The sequence below is a fragment of the Ornithodoros turicata genome, chromosome 5 (assembly GCF_037126465.1).
Source record: "Ornithodoros turicata isolate Travis chromosome 5, ASM3712646v1, whole genome shotgun sequence".
NCBI lineage: Eukaryota > Metazoa > Arthropoda > Arachnida > Ixodida > Argasidae > Ornithodoros > Ornithodoros turicata.
In genome coordinates, this window is record NC_088205.1 from 45,593,631 (window position 1) to 45,609,364 (window position 15,734).

At 46.6% G+C, this 15,734-nt stretch overlaps 2 protein-coding genes across 2 annotated transcripts in view; both read right to left on the bottom strand.

Moving 5' to 3' along the window:
• Positions 1-7,355, bottom strand: LOC135395805 (uncharacterized; the record flags this gene model as incomplete). The annotated part of the gene is made up of 3 exons (XM_064626895.1): positions 1-2,062; positions 2,815-2,854; positions 7,325-7,355. Coding segments are annotated over 3 exons (2,133 nt in total), but the record flags the coding sequence as incomplete, so codon positions are not given.
• LOC135394425 (adenine phosphoribosyltransferase-like) overlaps positions 5,327-15,734 on the bottom strand; it is a 26,845-nt gene continuing 16,437 nt past the window's right edge. Inside the window, exons 3-5 of the mRNA XM_064625161.1 lie at positions 10,289-10,526; positions 7,612-7,690; positions 5,327-7,546 (exon numbers count right to left, since the gene is read on the bottom strand). Of these exons, the coding sequence (XP_064481231.1) occupies positions 7,401-7,546; positions 7,612-7,690; positions 10,289-10,526 (463 nt within the window). The 3' untranslated portion in view covers positions 5,327-7,400. The remainder of the gene's footprint in view (positions 7,547-7,611; positions 7,691-10,288; positions 10,527-15,734) is intronic.

Sequence of the window (15,734 nt, forward strand, 5' to 3'; positions counted from 1 at the left end):
TCAAACGGCGATATCACGATCTGTGCGACTGTCATTTAGATAACTACATTCCGCAGAAGACAAGGCTATTGAAGGGGAGCTAACACAATCGGGACCATGCTGAAAAATGTTGAAGGCCTCGTGTATCTCCCTCACTGTCTGATTGGGATGCTTGGCAAGCGTGCACGTGCGGTCAAATGACGGTGTACAACCGCAATCCCTTACATGTAGTGCAAGGTGACCACTGGGCGTGTTTTTTAGTGCAGCTGCATGTTCAAGTAACCTAACACTAAGACACCTTCCAGTCTGCCCTATATAGTACTTGCCGCAGGTCAAAGGGATTTTATAAACCAAAGATGTGTCACATTTTACGAAAGGCCTCTTATGCTGGACTTCACAACCCCGACGTGGCTTGGGGTTATTGACTCTGGAGCACAGCTGTTGTAGCTTCACCGGAGCGGACAGGACCACTGGGACACCATGTCTTTCGGCTACTTTCTTGATGTTGTGCGAAATTTTATGTACATAAGGAATGCAGACTGGTCTTCCTTCGGGCCTCCTCCTCTCTGTGGTCGAGGCCTGCCGCATCTCGGTGATGAGGGTCTCTGACACAGATTGGGTGAGGGTGTCCGGGTATCCACCAGCTGCCAACTTCCCCAGCTGTGCTTGGAAGCTGTGCTGCATCTCATGTTCACAAGACTTGTTGAGCGCAGAGCGCAACATGGTTCGAACAATGCCCCTCTTGACAATTTTGGTATGGCAAGAACTAAAAGGGAGTACGGCCTTCCTGGACCTCGGGTGGTAGGACCAGCATTTGTGAAACACAGAATCAACCATTCTAATGTCCAAAAACTGAATGCAACCTTTCACAGGCAGTTCGAAGGTAAAATCGAGGCCACCGGCGTTGGCTTTGAATAGATCTAAAATATAGTGTGTATCCATCCTCGAGGAATCCGAATCTGTGAAAAAAATTAAGTAATCGTCCACGTAGCGAAAAATCCTAAAGATGCACCTATCCTTCAATGTTTCGTAGACCTGATTGTCCACAGCGGCCAGGAATATCCCGCGTAAAACCGGTGAAACACACGAGCCGATGGGAGTTCCTTTCTTCTGAATGTAGAACTGTCCAGAGTTTTGAACTACGGTCGAAGACAGATAAACCGTGAGTAGCTCCATGAACGTCGAAATGGAGACTCCCGCATTATTCTGGAACCGTACTCCTCCCGAGCGCTCGATGATATCCTCCACTGACTGTAGGAGTTGGACATGTGGAATTGAGTAAAACAGGTCGACAACATCAACTGAAAAAACGGTCATGTTTTTCCTTGACTCTCCCTTGAGGTAATCCACAACAGGTCCGGAGTTGGGTATAACAAAAGGGTCCGGAACATCGAGTTCAGAAAGATGACGCTGCAGAAACAACGACACACATTTTTGCCAGGTCCCATTCTCCGAAACAATAGCTCTGAAGGGGACACCGTCTTTGTGAGTTTTTGCCGTGTAGAAGACTTTAAGGAACTTCTCTTTGCGGCTTCTCACATTCTTTGCTAGCTGCAGAAGATCAGCACTTCCACAAATGTCCAACACCTTGGTTCGTGCCTTCCTTTCATCGTCCGCCGAAGCCTTCCGGAAATTCTTGTCCAGTGCCTCTTCGCTCTTGTGGACGTAAAGTTGCCGAGGAACTACAACAAATCCACCCTCCTTGTCCGCCGTAACGAGATTGACATCCGCAGACTCGGAGTACTGCACAACTTGTTTCATTTGTCGTAACCGTGACCTAGGTAGAGCCGTGCTTTTAACTGCTCCTACCGCTTGGCCAATACAGGAAGCCTGAGCATCTTCCGGCAGGGGCCTGGCTACATTCCTAATGTACCCCAGGACTTCAGCCTTACTGGTTGCCGGCTGTAGACTGAACTTGGGCCCAAGGCCGAGGACCTTCGTCACACATTCGGGCACAGAATGGCTCCCCAACACAATAACACCTTGAGGGGTCGGGTCCACAGTTTTGGCCTTCTTGAGTGAACCGAGCAGCGTCGACAAGCTCAACCTCCACAAGTGCTCAGCGAAGGTGTTCCCCATGCCGCTGTAGTATTTAAAGCGGTTCGTAACACTTGCACATGGCGCAGATTGCATGTAACACAACGACCGCAACACATCCTTGAAGAACTTGACATGGCGCCAGGCCTCGCCTCTCAGAATCTTGCAAATTCTTCGTGTGTGGGAAGGGGTGGGATCCATCACCCCACATAGTGTCCGGATGTCCTCTGGCACAAAAACGCGGTCCAAGGCGAAAGCGTATGTTCGGGCACGACAAAGTGCACGAGCGCCAAGAAACAAACATGATGCTATACGACGTTCCAAAGAATAGGAAGGGTCAAATAAGAAGGGGCTCTACCTAGGTCACGGTTACGACAAATGAAACAAGTTGTGCAGTACTCCGAGTCTGCGGATGTCAAATAATGGGGGTCTCCTTATTTGACCCTTCCTATTCTTTGGAACGTCGTATAGCATCATGTTTGTTTCTTGGCGCTCGTGCACTTTGTCGTGCCCGAACATACGCTTTCGCCTTGGACCGCGTTTTTGTGCCAGAGGACATCCGGACACTATGTGGGGTGATGGATCCCACCCCTTCCCACACACGAAGAATTTGCAAGATTCTGAGAGGCGAGGCCTGGCGCCATGTCAAGTTCTTCAAGGATGTGTTGCGGTCGTTGTGTTACATGCAATCTGCGCCATGTGCAAGTGTTACGAACCGCTTTAAATACTACAGCGGCATGGGGAACACCTTCGCTGAGCACTTGTGGAGGTTGAGCTTGTCGACGCTGCTCGGTTCACTCAAGAAGGCCAAAACTGTGGACCCGACCCCTCAAGGTGTTATTGTGTTGGGGAGCCATTCTGTGCCCGAAAGTGTGACGAAGGTCCTCGGCCTTGGGCCCAAGTTCAGTCTACAGCCGGCAACCAGTAAGGCTGAAGTCCTGGGGTACATTAGGAATGTAGCCAGGCCCCTGCCGGAAGATGCTCAGGCTTCCTGTATTGGCCAAGCGGTTGGAGCAGTTAAAAGCGCGGCTCTACCTAGGTCACGGTTACGACAAATGAAACAAGTTGTGCAGTACTCCGAGTCTGCGGATGTCAATCTCGTTACGGCGGACAAGGAGGGTGGATTTGTTGTAGTTCCTCGGCAACTTTACGTCCACAAGAGCGAAGAGGCACTGGACAAGAATTTCCGGAAGGCTTCGGCGGACGATGAAAGGAAGGCACGGACCAAGGTGTTGGACATTTGTGGAAGTGCTGATCTTCTGCAGCTAGCAAAGAATGTGAGAAGCCGCAAAGAGAAGTTCTTTAAAGTCTTCTACACGGCAAAAACTCACAAAGACGGTGTCCCCTTCAGAGCTATTGTTTCGGAGAATGGGACCTGGCAAAAATGTGTGTCGTTGTTTCTGTAGCGTCATCTTTCTGAACTCGATGTTCCGGACCCTTTTGTTATACCCAACTCCGGACCTGTTGTGGATTACCTCAAGGGAGAGTCAAGGAAAAACATGACCGTTTTTTCAGTTGATGTTGTCGACCTGTTTTACTCAATTCCAGATGTCCAACTCCTACAGTCAGTGGAGGATATCATCGAGCGCTCGGGAGGAGTACGGTTCCAGAATAATGCGGGAGTCTCCATTTCGACGTTCATGGAGCTACTCACGGTTTATCTGTCTTCGACCGTAGTTCAAAACTCTGGACAGTTCTACATTCAGAAGAAAGGAACTCCCATCGGCTCGTGTGTTTCACCGGTTTTATGCGAGATATTCCTGGCCGCTGTGGACAATCAGGTCTACGAAACATTGAAGGATAGGTGCATCTTTAGGATTTTTCGCTACGTGGACGATTACCTAATTTTTTTCACAGATTCGGATTCCTCGAGGATGGATACACACTATATTTTAGATCTATTCAAAGCCAACGCCGGTGGCCTCGATTTTACCTTCGAACTGCCTGTGAAAGGTTGCACTCAGTTTTTGGACATTAGAATGGTTGATTCTGCGTTTCACAAATGCTGGTCCTACCACCCGAGGTCCAGGAAGGCCGTACTCCCTTTTAGTTCTTGCCATACCAAAATTGTCAAGAGGGGCATTGTTCGAACCATGTTGCGCTCTGCGCTCAACAAGTCTTGTGAACATGAGATGCAGCACAGCTTCCAAGCACAGCTGGGGAAGTTGGCAGCTGGTGGATACCCGGACACCCTCACCCAATCTGTGTCAGAGACCCTCATCACCGAGATGCGGCAGGCCTCGACCACAGAGAGGAGGAGGCCCGAAGGAAGACCAGTCTGCATTCCTTATGTACATAAAATTTCGCACAACATCAAGAAAGTAGCCGAAAGACATGGTGTCCCAGTGGTCCTGTCCGCTCCGGTGAAGCTACAACAGCTGTGCTCCAGAGTCAATAACCCCAAGCCACGCCGGGGTTGTGAAGTCCAGCATAAGAGGCCTTTCGTAAAATGTGACACATCTTTGGTTTATAAAATCCCTTTGGCCTGCGGCAAGTACTATATAGGGCAGACTGGAAGGTGTCTTAATGTTAGGTTACTTGAACATGCAGCTGCACTAAAAAAACACGCCCAGTGGTCACCTTGCACTACATGTAAGGGATTGCGGTTGTACACCGTCATTTGACCGCACGTGCACGCTTGCCAAGCATCCCAATCAGACAGTGAGGGAGATACACGAGGCCTTCAACATTTTTCAGCATGGTCCCGATTGTGTTAGCTCCCCTTCAATAGCCTTGTCTTCTGCGGAATGTGGTTATCTAAATGACAGTCGCACAGATCGTGATATCGCCGTTTGAGTGTGCTAACCCTGCTGTCATTGCTGTTGACGTCATCATATCTTGTAGTTCTGATGTTTTTGTTCCTTGCATTAAATTTCGTCAGTTGAGAGTAAGCTGTTTCTGTTGTCGTGTCTCCTACTTTGTCCGACGTCCCCCTTGGCAGCCTAAACTAGTAATGTCACACCAACTACCCCAACTTTGCACTTTGGTAGGATCTAGCGTCTTGTCAACTGGAGACAGTAGTCCCGCCTTCATGTACGAATCCCGCGGAGATGTAGGCGCCCCGTGATTCCAGTTCCTTGTACGCCTGGATCATCCAGCAAGCGTGTATGCACTCTGCCACGCGATGAGTAATTGTATTTGTAATTGTCGCATCACTATCGAGCGCCAATCGCACCTGCTCGATGCGATGACAAGAATGACGGGAGACAGGGCAGTTCGGCAATGGCATAGATACAAGCCGAGTAGGACCCCCTAATCGCAGCCCTTTCAGTCAGAACTGCTCAAAAGGAAGACAAACTGAACGAGTTGCCCAGTTGTGATACCTTTTATTAGCCTCTTCCAGGAAGTTCAAGGTGGAGGGCCCCGGTCGACGCGGCGGTACCGCGAATTTAAGGTTCCGCGAATAATTGCCTGATCCTGGCTTCTCACAAATTCGCGAATTATTGAGCCCGCGAATTTAACCACTTATACAGTATACCGTTTCTGTTTCCGTTACCATTACTGTTACCCTCCCCTGATTTTCAGGTGCCGCTAAAAGTAAAGGTGTCAAAATCAAAATGTCGTAATTTCATATTCTTCCATACATACAATGTAGGAAAAGCACGCAGTATTACCGTCACTGCGCCAATACCTGGCAGTGTAGCCCTGAAGGCAATAGTCAGCCCTTCACAACAGGCACCCATACTGCTTCAGAAGCGACTGGGAAACCAATTTTAAACATGTAGCTATCACACCAAGCACCTTGTATACACCTATCGGGACCTATGAGGCGCTCGACACGGAAGGGAGGAGTCACATGAACACTGACGTCACTTCCGCATGAAATTACCGGTGACCTTCAGCAGTGACGTATGGGAAGTGGTTGAAAAGTTGACTGACACGCCTTACATGGCAAATGTCAGTCGACATTTGCAGTCTGAACTACCCAAGCCGAGCATCTTATATTTACTCTGTTGATTTCTATTTTAAATCTATATAGACTGGCTTACATGCAGACGATAGGTCGAGTTGTTCAGTTCAGTTGACTTGTGTCTCCTACACAGCTATTTTCACGTTGTCGTGGTGACTTTTTTTTCAGTAGCAAGCCGGCTTTTTACCTGTCGAATCTTTCCTTTTTCTCATTTTCTTGTTAAATAAACATATCCCCCTATATACTGTATAAGGGTATCCAATCGGTGTAGTCCCCCGACTGTGCCATTCAAAACTTTCACGACAGATTTTATTGTGTCGCTAAACTCATATGACTGATATAGAATTATTTAATGTGAATAGTTTTTGCAGATCGATATTTGCTCACCTCGTCCAATATTCATCCATGTGCAAAGGTAAAACAAACACTTTTTTTTTCCCTCAAACCTATGTTCTTTTCACACCACTTCCTGACCTCTTAAGTTTTCTAACCTCGATTTTTCGAAGTTGACAAAATCATTCATTAAAACGAGCCAAGACACATGCAGCTGCTGTTATGTACCACATCCTAAATGATATGTGCTATAGTTATAACTAAAGATGAGTGCGGTGCGGGTATACCCGCGGATACCCGCGCAAGTTTGCTCTTTGCGGGTACACATTTACGTGTCATGGCGGGTTGCGGGTAAGGCGCGAGTAGACCCGCACTGCCTCCGCGGATTACGCGGGTATACCCGCAATACCCACAGGCACAAAACCAGCCTGTCGGCTTTTGGTGTACGACCGGATTTATCGCGAACATTGTGCCCAAAATATTTTCCAAGACGTTCCATATCCAGTCTTTCCGTGGTGTACGAGATGATGACAGCTTTGTCATTTACTGGCACCACGTTTTATGCTTACCCTTCGAGAGAGGGAGGGCGAGAGTCCAACTGATTATGAGTCCAACTGATGAGAGTCCAACTGATTATGAGACCACAAAGGTTGGTAGTGTGGGCAATAAAAATGGGGTAGGGTATCGCCCATGGCGCTGAAACTCCCCATTCATCATCTCAACATCAAGTTGTTATTGTGACTCTTTGGCTATGTTTGCCACATAGGGCTAAATTTGGCTATCTTTCGACACGACGAATCGCTTCGCGTTAGTAAGCGGGCAACCAGTCACCACAGCGTCTGACTGTTAGAAAAGTGGCTAACGGACAGTGTACCCATCATCAATAAATCATTTTGTGCTGTAACGATCATGCGGCGTAACTGAAACATGCGTCGCATTGAGCTGCGGGTATGCTGGTACCCGTCGGGATGTGCGGATGCGGGTTGCACCAATGACATTGCTGCGGATGCGGGTGCGGGTACAAATTTTCATACCCGCACTCATTTCTAGTTATAACTTGTGTCCACAATTGAGATATAAACACAGCCACCTTAAGATAGGCGTATAATGCTAATTATGTGCCCAGGAGCATGCTGGTCCATTATGGATTGAAAGCTGGGAACTTGATCATTGAATAGAAAGGATCTGAAGGGCGACCAGACAAGCCTTCAAGTTCCATTACCACCATACATAGTGCGACGGTAGCTCCCAGAGACTTGATTAGATCACACGTTGCTCTCATTGTACCTGCAAGCAAACATCATTTTGTAACTATGTCAGAATAGCGCAGTGTAGAGAAAAAGTGTACTTACCACCTGTAGCCAAAAGGTCATCTATGATGACAACTTTCGCACCGCTGGGAAAGCTATCCGTTTGTACTTCTAACTTGTCCTAGGGGGTACAGGAAGGATGACAACAAATTTAGTTCACTGGCGAAAAAACCCGAGACCAGGGACGACAAGAAAAACACAAAACGCACTCTTTCATTGGATTTAGTGTTTTTGTTTTTGTGCTAAAATAACTTTCTAGGACAAGGTTGATGGTCGCATTCTCAGGGAATTCTTCTAGCTTAACCAATGCATATCTCAAAGGAGAGAGCATAGTAACCAGCAAACCTCTCACAATAAAACAGAAGCCGCATCGTCCTGCATTGTTAACGCTGGTTTACAGTTCGACGCAAAGTTTAGTTAGTCGCCACCGCGTTCTGCACAGTCCGCCAGAGCTCGCCATGCTTGGAATTGGAATTTTGTGGCAACCCTCTCAAAGGATGTTGGGATTCCTGGTCCTGACATTTCACTTTAACCAGGGTCTTTGTTGGTCATATGGAAAGGAAAACTGCAAGCCGGTCCTGCCCTACTCAAGTGCACATTCTAAACTTGTCAAGTTCGGTGTTTGTTCATCCCTCTTGAATGCTGCAATGAAGAAAAGTTGTTTTCATTTCGCTGGGAGTAGTTCACAGAGGCAATGTGAGAGACTCATGCTGGCCGGTTATGACAGCCAACTCTTTGCAAAGAGGGCCATGAAATTGCTTGGAAACGCACAGTGTAGACCATGCAATGGTGTACACACTCGTAACATGGTTACGATTCTATATTCCCATGCAGTTGCACACAACATCCTTGCTGTTGCAAAATTCTATAACATCGAAGTTGTTTTCTAATGCCATCTGGCCTGCATCAGCGTGAAATCTGAATATTGTGGCGTGAGGCATAGGAAGCCGTTCGTTTATTACAAGCAGAACATTGTCTATTCTATTCCGCTTGAGTGTGACATTGTGTACACTGAGCAAATGTGCCGACGCCCAAAATGAAGGGATTAGGAAACACGCAGCAAATGTTGAAAGAATGGCTGGGTCTTCTGAACTGGTTGATTGCTCACAGGATTGTCAAGACTGCCAACCATGCTTGCGTGGGAATGCTACATATACTGAATGCTGTTTCATGAATCCTTAGAGTTCGCCACTAGGGGCCACTTAGTTAGTCATACGTAATTTAATCCTCTTGCCCCCCTTCGAAGGTTTCTAGCATATAGGTTGAGATGAGTCAATACATTTTATTGCTGTGTCTGGGAACTTGCGTGTGCCGTGTTCTGTGTCCGTGTCTCTCGGTCTTGTTCATAGAACTACCCATCACAGAAAACATTAGAGCATCCCTCAGTAGCCTTCATTGGGATGCTTCCTGCACCACAGTCACTGCCAGGATAATTGGCCACGCTACCCAATACCTGTTTATCTTGGAGGAAACACAATTCGCTCCACACCTCTTATTGCATTCAACAGATTCTGCATGTTCGGGCTTTGCCTGATAACTTTTGAGAGCTTGAACTAAAACAGTATTTGCGGTGTCCCCCTTTCATCTCCCCACCTTTTTCTCTTAGCCTTCCTTGCCATCGGGTACCGCAGCTCTGTTGTTGTGTACGTGCATGCAGAGACTGTTGTTCCATGCTGCCTATTAATGCCATATTTAGAAGGCTTAGGTAATGCTGCGGCAAATACACAGGATAAGGGAGGGATGAAGAGACCTCTCTTTTTTGCAGGTGAGGCAGCCATTGGGGCATGAATAAGTATGAAGTCTAACAGCCAATAATGCTACACATTCTTTCTCATGCAACAAGTGCACACTACCTAAGGGTGCTTCACTAATCATGGCAAAAAATGTTAATGAAAAAAGCATGCTACGGAAAAATATGCGATCAACTACATTTGCCATGAGCTACAAGTAAGTTACTAATTCTAATGTAAGGAAATATAAATTGATTAATGAAACCTAAATTTGTCAAGTTAGCATAGCATTTTTCTTTTTGTCAAAAACAAAGCACATGCCCGCACTTGCCTCACTTCACTACAAGATATGTTTCCCGCTGTGACAGTAATAGCTGAAACAAAAGTTGTGAAAGTGTTGTTTAGAGACGTGCAAATTGTTGGTTGCCTTCAGGTACCTGTCAAGCACAGACACCAGGAGGACATGCCTTCATGGTGATTATAAGCTACCTAAATCCTGCCGGACGTCACAAGGCTTCAACACTGAGGAAAAGATGATTGACAACTGTTTCAAGATATAACAGAACAGAAACGGCAAGTTTTGTCTAAAATCGGTGGCTTCATTGCTTGACAGAACTCAAACTGAAACCTGGTGACATTGACATTATGGCAGTCAAAGCTCTCAATATAAAATTTAATTATAAAATAGTAGCTCCAAATTGAACTGAAATATTTTTCACAGTGACTCAGAACGTCATACGAAAGCCCGTGACAGCATTTGTATAGATTTTATTCTAGACTATACTGTCTCTTTAAGTGGCTGTCTGGGATGGAAGCTTGTCTGGATGAGTACAGTACATTTTGTAAACACTTGTGAGTAAAGTTTCTTTTTGTTCTGGGAAGGAAGACAGTGAACTTGCGCGTTTTTTCGGAAGTGCACAGAAAGCAATGTCAGTGCTTGGGAACCGACGGCCTAATTAGTTGTCATTTTTTCTAGGCACAATACATACCTTGCCATATTCCAAGTCATATTCCAATGCCTTAACATTCCCTGGCAATTTGCCTGGCTTCCTCACAGGTACAAATGCCACATGTAGTGCCAGTGCAAGCGGTGAACCAAGGATGAAGCCCCTTGCCTCAATGCCAACAACTGCTGCAATGTCAGGGACTGCCTGTTTGACTTTTTCAGCCAAGATGTCTATTGCATTGCGAAACAGTCGAGGCTGCTGGAATACAGGCATCAGGTCTCTATTTAGAACAAAGAAGGGTATTAGATACATTGCATACATTCAGACAGACAAATAGTCGAGTTCAGTTCAAAGAGATTACAGGAAGTACTAAATTTCTTCCGTCCTGATAGATCTGCTTTCCACCAAGATCGATCAACGCATATGTGAACAGTTTGTTGGAATTCCTTACAATGTGGTCTGCCATGAATCAAGGAAATATATAATGGAGAATTAAATAAACATGGAAGGCATCTGCAACATAAATCTATATATATTTTTTGTACCGTGTGATATGAACATACTACCCTTCAGGAACTGGCATTCAAAATATTTCCTTTGGAAAGCATGGGAAGTTCTATTGTGAAAATTGGATTACAAGAGTATGCAGAGCAGCAGTGATATTCCCCAGTTTCTTCTGTGGTGTGACTTCAGATTAGCCGAGCACCCTTATTGGATGGCGAGAATCATCTGCTACCGCGAGAGGCAACTGCTCGGCTCCCAATATAGGACTGGCGGTGCCACACAAAAAAAGAAAAGACAAAGTTAGCGTGCACCTCACTACTGTGCGGCTTACGTGATGTTACAGTTGAGGGAGGCAGTTTTCCGACCTTCAAGATAGCGTGCTACTTTTATACATGTTGTGCAAAGATCTGTCTAAGGGCTTGTAACACTGATTTCTACTCTTCGTGACATATGTTGTTTAGCCTGTCCATGCTCCCATAAAGTGCCACCATGGACTAGAAATACTATGATCATTTCATTTCGGACCAACTTTGCTCAAAGACTGAGTACACAAATGTTTTGTTTAACTGCACCAGGCTTCCTTCAAAAAGCTATGAGAACAGCATAGATACTGTTTTTGCAGGTGGGTTATACAGCCAGGTAGACATTCGTTTCACGAAAATATGTAACTACTGTAGTCGACTAATTGCCTAAACATCTTAATCAACCCTTTAGTTAGGTGCTTTCAGGCAAAACAGAGATAGCAGAATGGGAGACAATCATCGTCAAAAGCCATTTCATTTTTAAAGAACCCAGAAATGAGCATCTACATTGAAATATTCATCGTCAAATTTTGCTATGCAGCTGAGCCAAAACCAAAACTGCATGGTGCAGGACCGACGGACGTCAGAGGGCCTCGTGTTTTGGAGCGATGGAGATGATAGCAGTAGGTGCTGATCTGCTGTCCAGATCAGCCTCTTTGCGGGCCAGATAAGCCTCCGATGGCGAAGGTCTTCTGCTATTGAGGTGCGCAGCTTTAGGTAATCTGCATAGCAAAATTTGGCAATGGATATCTCGACGTACGTGCTCACTTCATAATCTTTTTAAAAATAGAATGGCTTTCATTGAGGATTTTCTCTCATTTTACTATTTCACTTTTACCCAAAAGCCCCTATGCTGTCAGGAAATCTTACACGCTTCCATAATTTTTATAGATAATAATTTACATAGATGTGGATTCTTTAAGAGCAGGTGATACCACAGAGTTGGTATCTTTCCCCTAGCAACAATGCGAACATCCCATCACTCACTCACTTCACCATTCCTCATTCTTATACATACATACATCATTCTTCACCAAGCTTTGGAAGCCTGCCAGTAGCTATGGTGAGAAGACGGAAATCGCCCATCAAGGAGCAATGTAGGCAGATTAGTCGCCACACACAATGTCATAGTTGCCAAAATTAGATACGAAGTTTATGATACTTGCGCATCATTTCAGGAAATAAAGTTTTGGGAGAATAGCATGTGAGAGGTGAATTGCGGTGCCATAAAGTCCAATATTCTGGAGACACGAGATTTAGTGCAGGGACACTTTCTCGTAAGTACCTAATTGGGAGTGTGATTTCAGAAAAGTGCACTCCACTCTTATCGATAAGATGGCATATGGGTTGGCAAGCTGGTCAATGAACAAGAAAAAAAGAAACAAAAAGAAAAAAGCACTGAAAGAGGGTCATTGAGGAAAAGTCAGTGAAGAAAGTCGCACCCTTCTGATTGTGTGTCAGGCGTGCTACCACAAAAAAAGATACAGCACAAAGGAATCTTTGTGTTGTTTTCTTGTGCCCATAGCACAGGCTCTCTCAGTATGAATCCACTCAAATTTTATCAACAGAAAATGTATCAGTAAATATTTTGTTTGATTCCACGTTACTGCCGCAAAGCAATTGCGGCTACGAGTGGCGTGTATGCCCCATGCGCCTACAGGGGCGCCACGAGCGCATCCCCTAGTGGGAGAGGTGCGCATTTCTTCCAGGAATCGTGACAGACGATCATGTGTGTGTCATTGCAATGCTGACCGTAGCGACCACTGACATTGTGCATGTTAAATTTAAAGACAAGCTTATTTGCAGAAACAGCTGCGTAAAGGGCTTCAACCTTTATAAAAGTGAACACATGAGTGATGTGACAGAACGGTGGAATGGCACATGGCGTATATGGTGGAAATGCCTTCGAAATGACGTTGCTCGCATATCTTTTTGAGCTGTTACCAAAGCAGTGGGGAATCTATTTTACAATGCAGTGGGGTAAATCCGACGTGGGCTTTCAATTTTTGCTATAAAACCAAACAAACAGAAAACGTCAGGTTGACTACAGAACTTTCGGAGATATATTGGGACAATCCAATTCCATGCAAATTAAATTTGATAAAAGCGCTGAGAAGTAATGGCTAAATCTACACTGAGACACATAGCATTGACCCCATATTGTTCAGACAATTCATTCTTGCATGTTAGGTGAGACACCCTGTATATGAGGCAGTGGACACATACATGTAGAATTTATATGTGTGAGATGTTCACGTTTAGACACACATACATACAGTAAACCCTCGTTAACTTGAACTCGTTTATCTCGAAATATCGGTTATCTCGAATTTTTTTGGTGTCCCAATCCTTGTCCCAATGCTTCCTATGTATTTGGGCCCTTTTAAGTAGAAGCTTTTCTTTGCCCAAGTACGGATATCTCGAAATTCCACCACCGGTAGGTCACCGTGTCGGGTAGCCACAAGTAAAGGCACGGAGAACATGGAAGCAGTTGAGTGTGTTTAAAAGCAATCTATTTACTTCAATGGTCGGAGGCCCACTGGCCTGTATTTACAGCTTTTCAGCCGCAGAGCGCGGCAAGGGAAAAAGGGAAGCGAGAGGAAAGAAAGAGAGGACGGGAGCGCAGTGTTTTCTGAGAAGGAGAAAAGAGAAAGTAAAGATAAAGAAAACCGTTGTACATCTGGCAGTGCGACCGTACTTGGCGAGTCGCTACAGTACTCCCCCTCTAGTGAGGAAACGAGCGAAAAAAACAAAACAAAAATACTCGTCAGTGTCCGAGCACAAGTCGCTGTGGCCACCGCACCCGTCTGCCGGAGCGGGTGATATAGGGCTCTTCTGCATGTGTCCTGTGCGCTGCAGGTGGCTTGCCGGAGGGGTTTTCAAGACGTGTGGGTGTCTTTTGTTGAGGCAGGGTTCCCGTTCTGTCGCTGCTCCCGTTGCCAATTATTGCTGGCTTTAGTCTGTCAACACTGACGACTTTGTTGCGTCCGTTGATAAGTATAGTAAAATGCTTCTGGCTGCGCTTGAGAACGCGGTATGGGCCGTCGTAGGGGGGCTGCAGTGACTTCCTGACTGCATCGTGGCGAAGAAACACATGCGAGCAAGATTCCATTTCCGGGCTCACGAACGATGCGTCGTTGTCCAGTGCTCTTGGTTGGACGGCGCGTAGTGTGGCCATAAACTGTTGAAGTTGGTGGGCATAGTTAGCGGGATCCGGAATCTTTGCTGCAGGGAGAGGTGTAATAAACTCGCCAGGGAGACGCAGCGGGGTGCCGTAAACGAGCTCCGAAGCACTGCAGCCGATGTCAGCTTTGAGAGCTGTTCTTATGCCGAGCAAGACAAAAGGGAGGGCATCTGTCCATCGAACATCCCCACGAGCCATGATAGATGACTTTAGCTGCCTGTGGAAACGCTCGACGGGGCCGTTTGAAGCTGGATGGTAGGCTGTCGTGCGTAATCTGTCGCATCCTATGATGTTGAGAAGTTCCTTGAAGAGGGATGACTCGAATTGGGCGTCTCTATCTGTTGTTACTGTTGATGGTACGGCGAAGCGAGCAACCCAGGTAGAAACGAAAGTGCGGGCCCCCGTTGGGACGGTAATGTCCTCCATGGGCGTTGCCTCGGGCCAACGGGTGAAGCGGTCTACTGCGGTGAGGATGTAGCGGTAGCCTTGGGATGGGGGAAGAGGACCCACAATATCTAAATGAACTCGCGCGAAGCGTGCTTCTGGTGCCGGAAAGGTTGAGATGGGGCTGGACGTGTGACGATGAATTTTAGAGCGCTGGCACGCGTCACGCGTCTCTGTTCATTAATGGCCAGAAGAATCTTGACGTGATGAGTCGTTGGGAAGCTCTAATGCCAGGGTGGGAAAGGCTGTGGATGCCGTGAAAGATGTCCTTTCGAAAGGCTAGAGGGATGAATGGTCGGGCTTTTCCAGTCGATGTTTCGCACACAAGGGTAGTGTTGGAATCTGGAAGAGTGATGCTCTGGAAAGTCAGCGTTCCTGGACTACTTGAAATTTGGACGAGTTCTTGGTCATCTTTTTGAGCTTCAGAAATGGCGTTGTAGTCGGTGCGAGCCGGTGGCGTTGAGTTTACAGCGTGTATCCGAGAAAGACAGTCGGCGACGTCGTTGTTCTTGCCTTTCACGTACTGGATGTCGGAGGTGAATTCAAGTATGAACGACATCTCCCGGAGTTCTCTAGATGTGTGGGATCCGGACTGGGCCTTCACCGATCTCAGAGCAAATGTCAGTGGTTTATGATTTGTGAATACGGTGAATTTGCGTCCTTCGAGGAAGTGACTGAAATGGCGAATTGAAGAGTATACTGCAAGGAGTTCTCGTCCGAATGTACTGTAGTTGCGTTCTGTCGGACTCAGCTTGCGAGAAAAGAAAGAGATGGGCTGCCACTCGTCGTTGATGCGTTGTTGGAGGACGGCGCCGATGGCGGTGTCTGACGCATCCGTCATAAGAGATGTTGGCGCATTCGGCTGTGGGTAGGCTAGCAGAGTTGCGTCGGCGAGATGGCGTTTGATATCCTCAAAGGCAGCGTTCTCTCGATCGCCCCACTCCAACGGTCCAATTTCGTCGTTTTTATGCTTTTTGGTGAGAAGCTTGTGGAGAGGCTCGATGGTTTCGGCGCAGTTGGGAACGAATCAGCGATAGTAATTGACAAGTCCCAC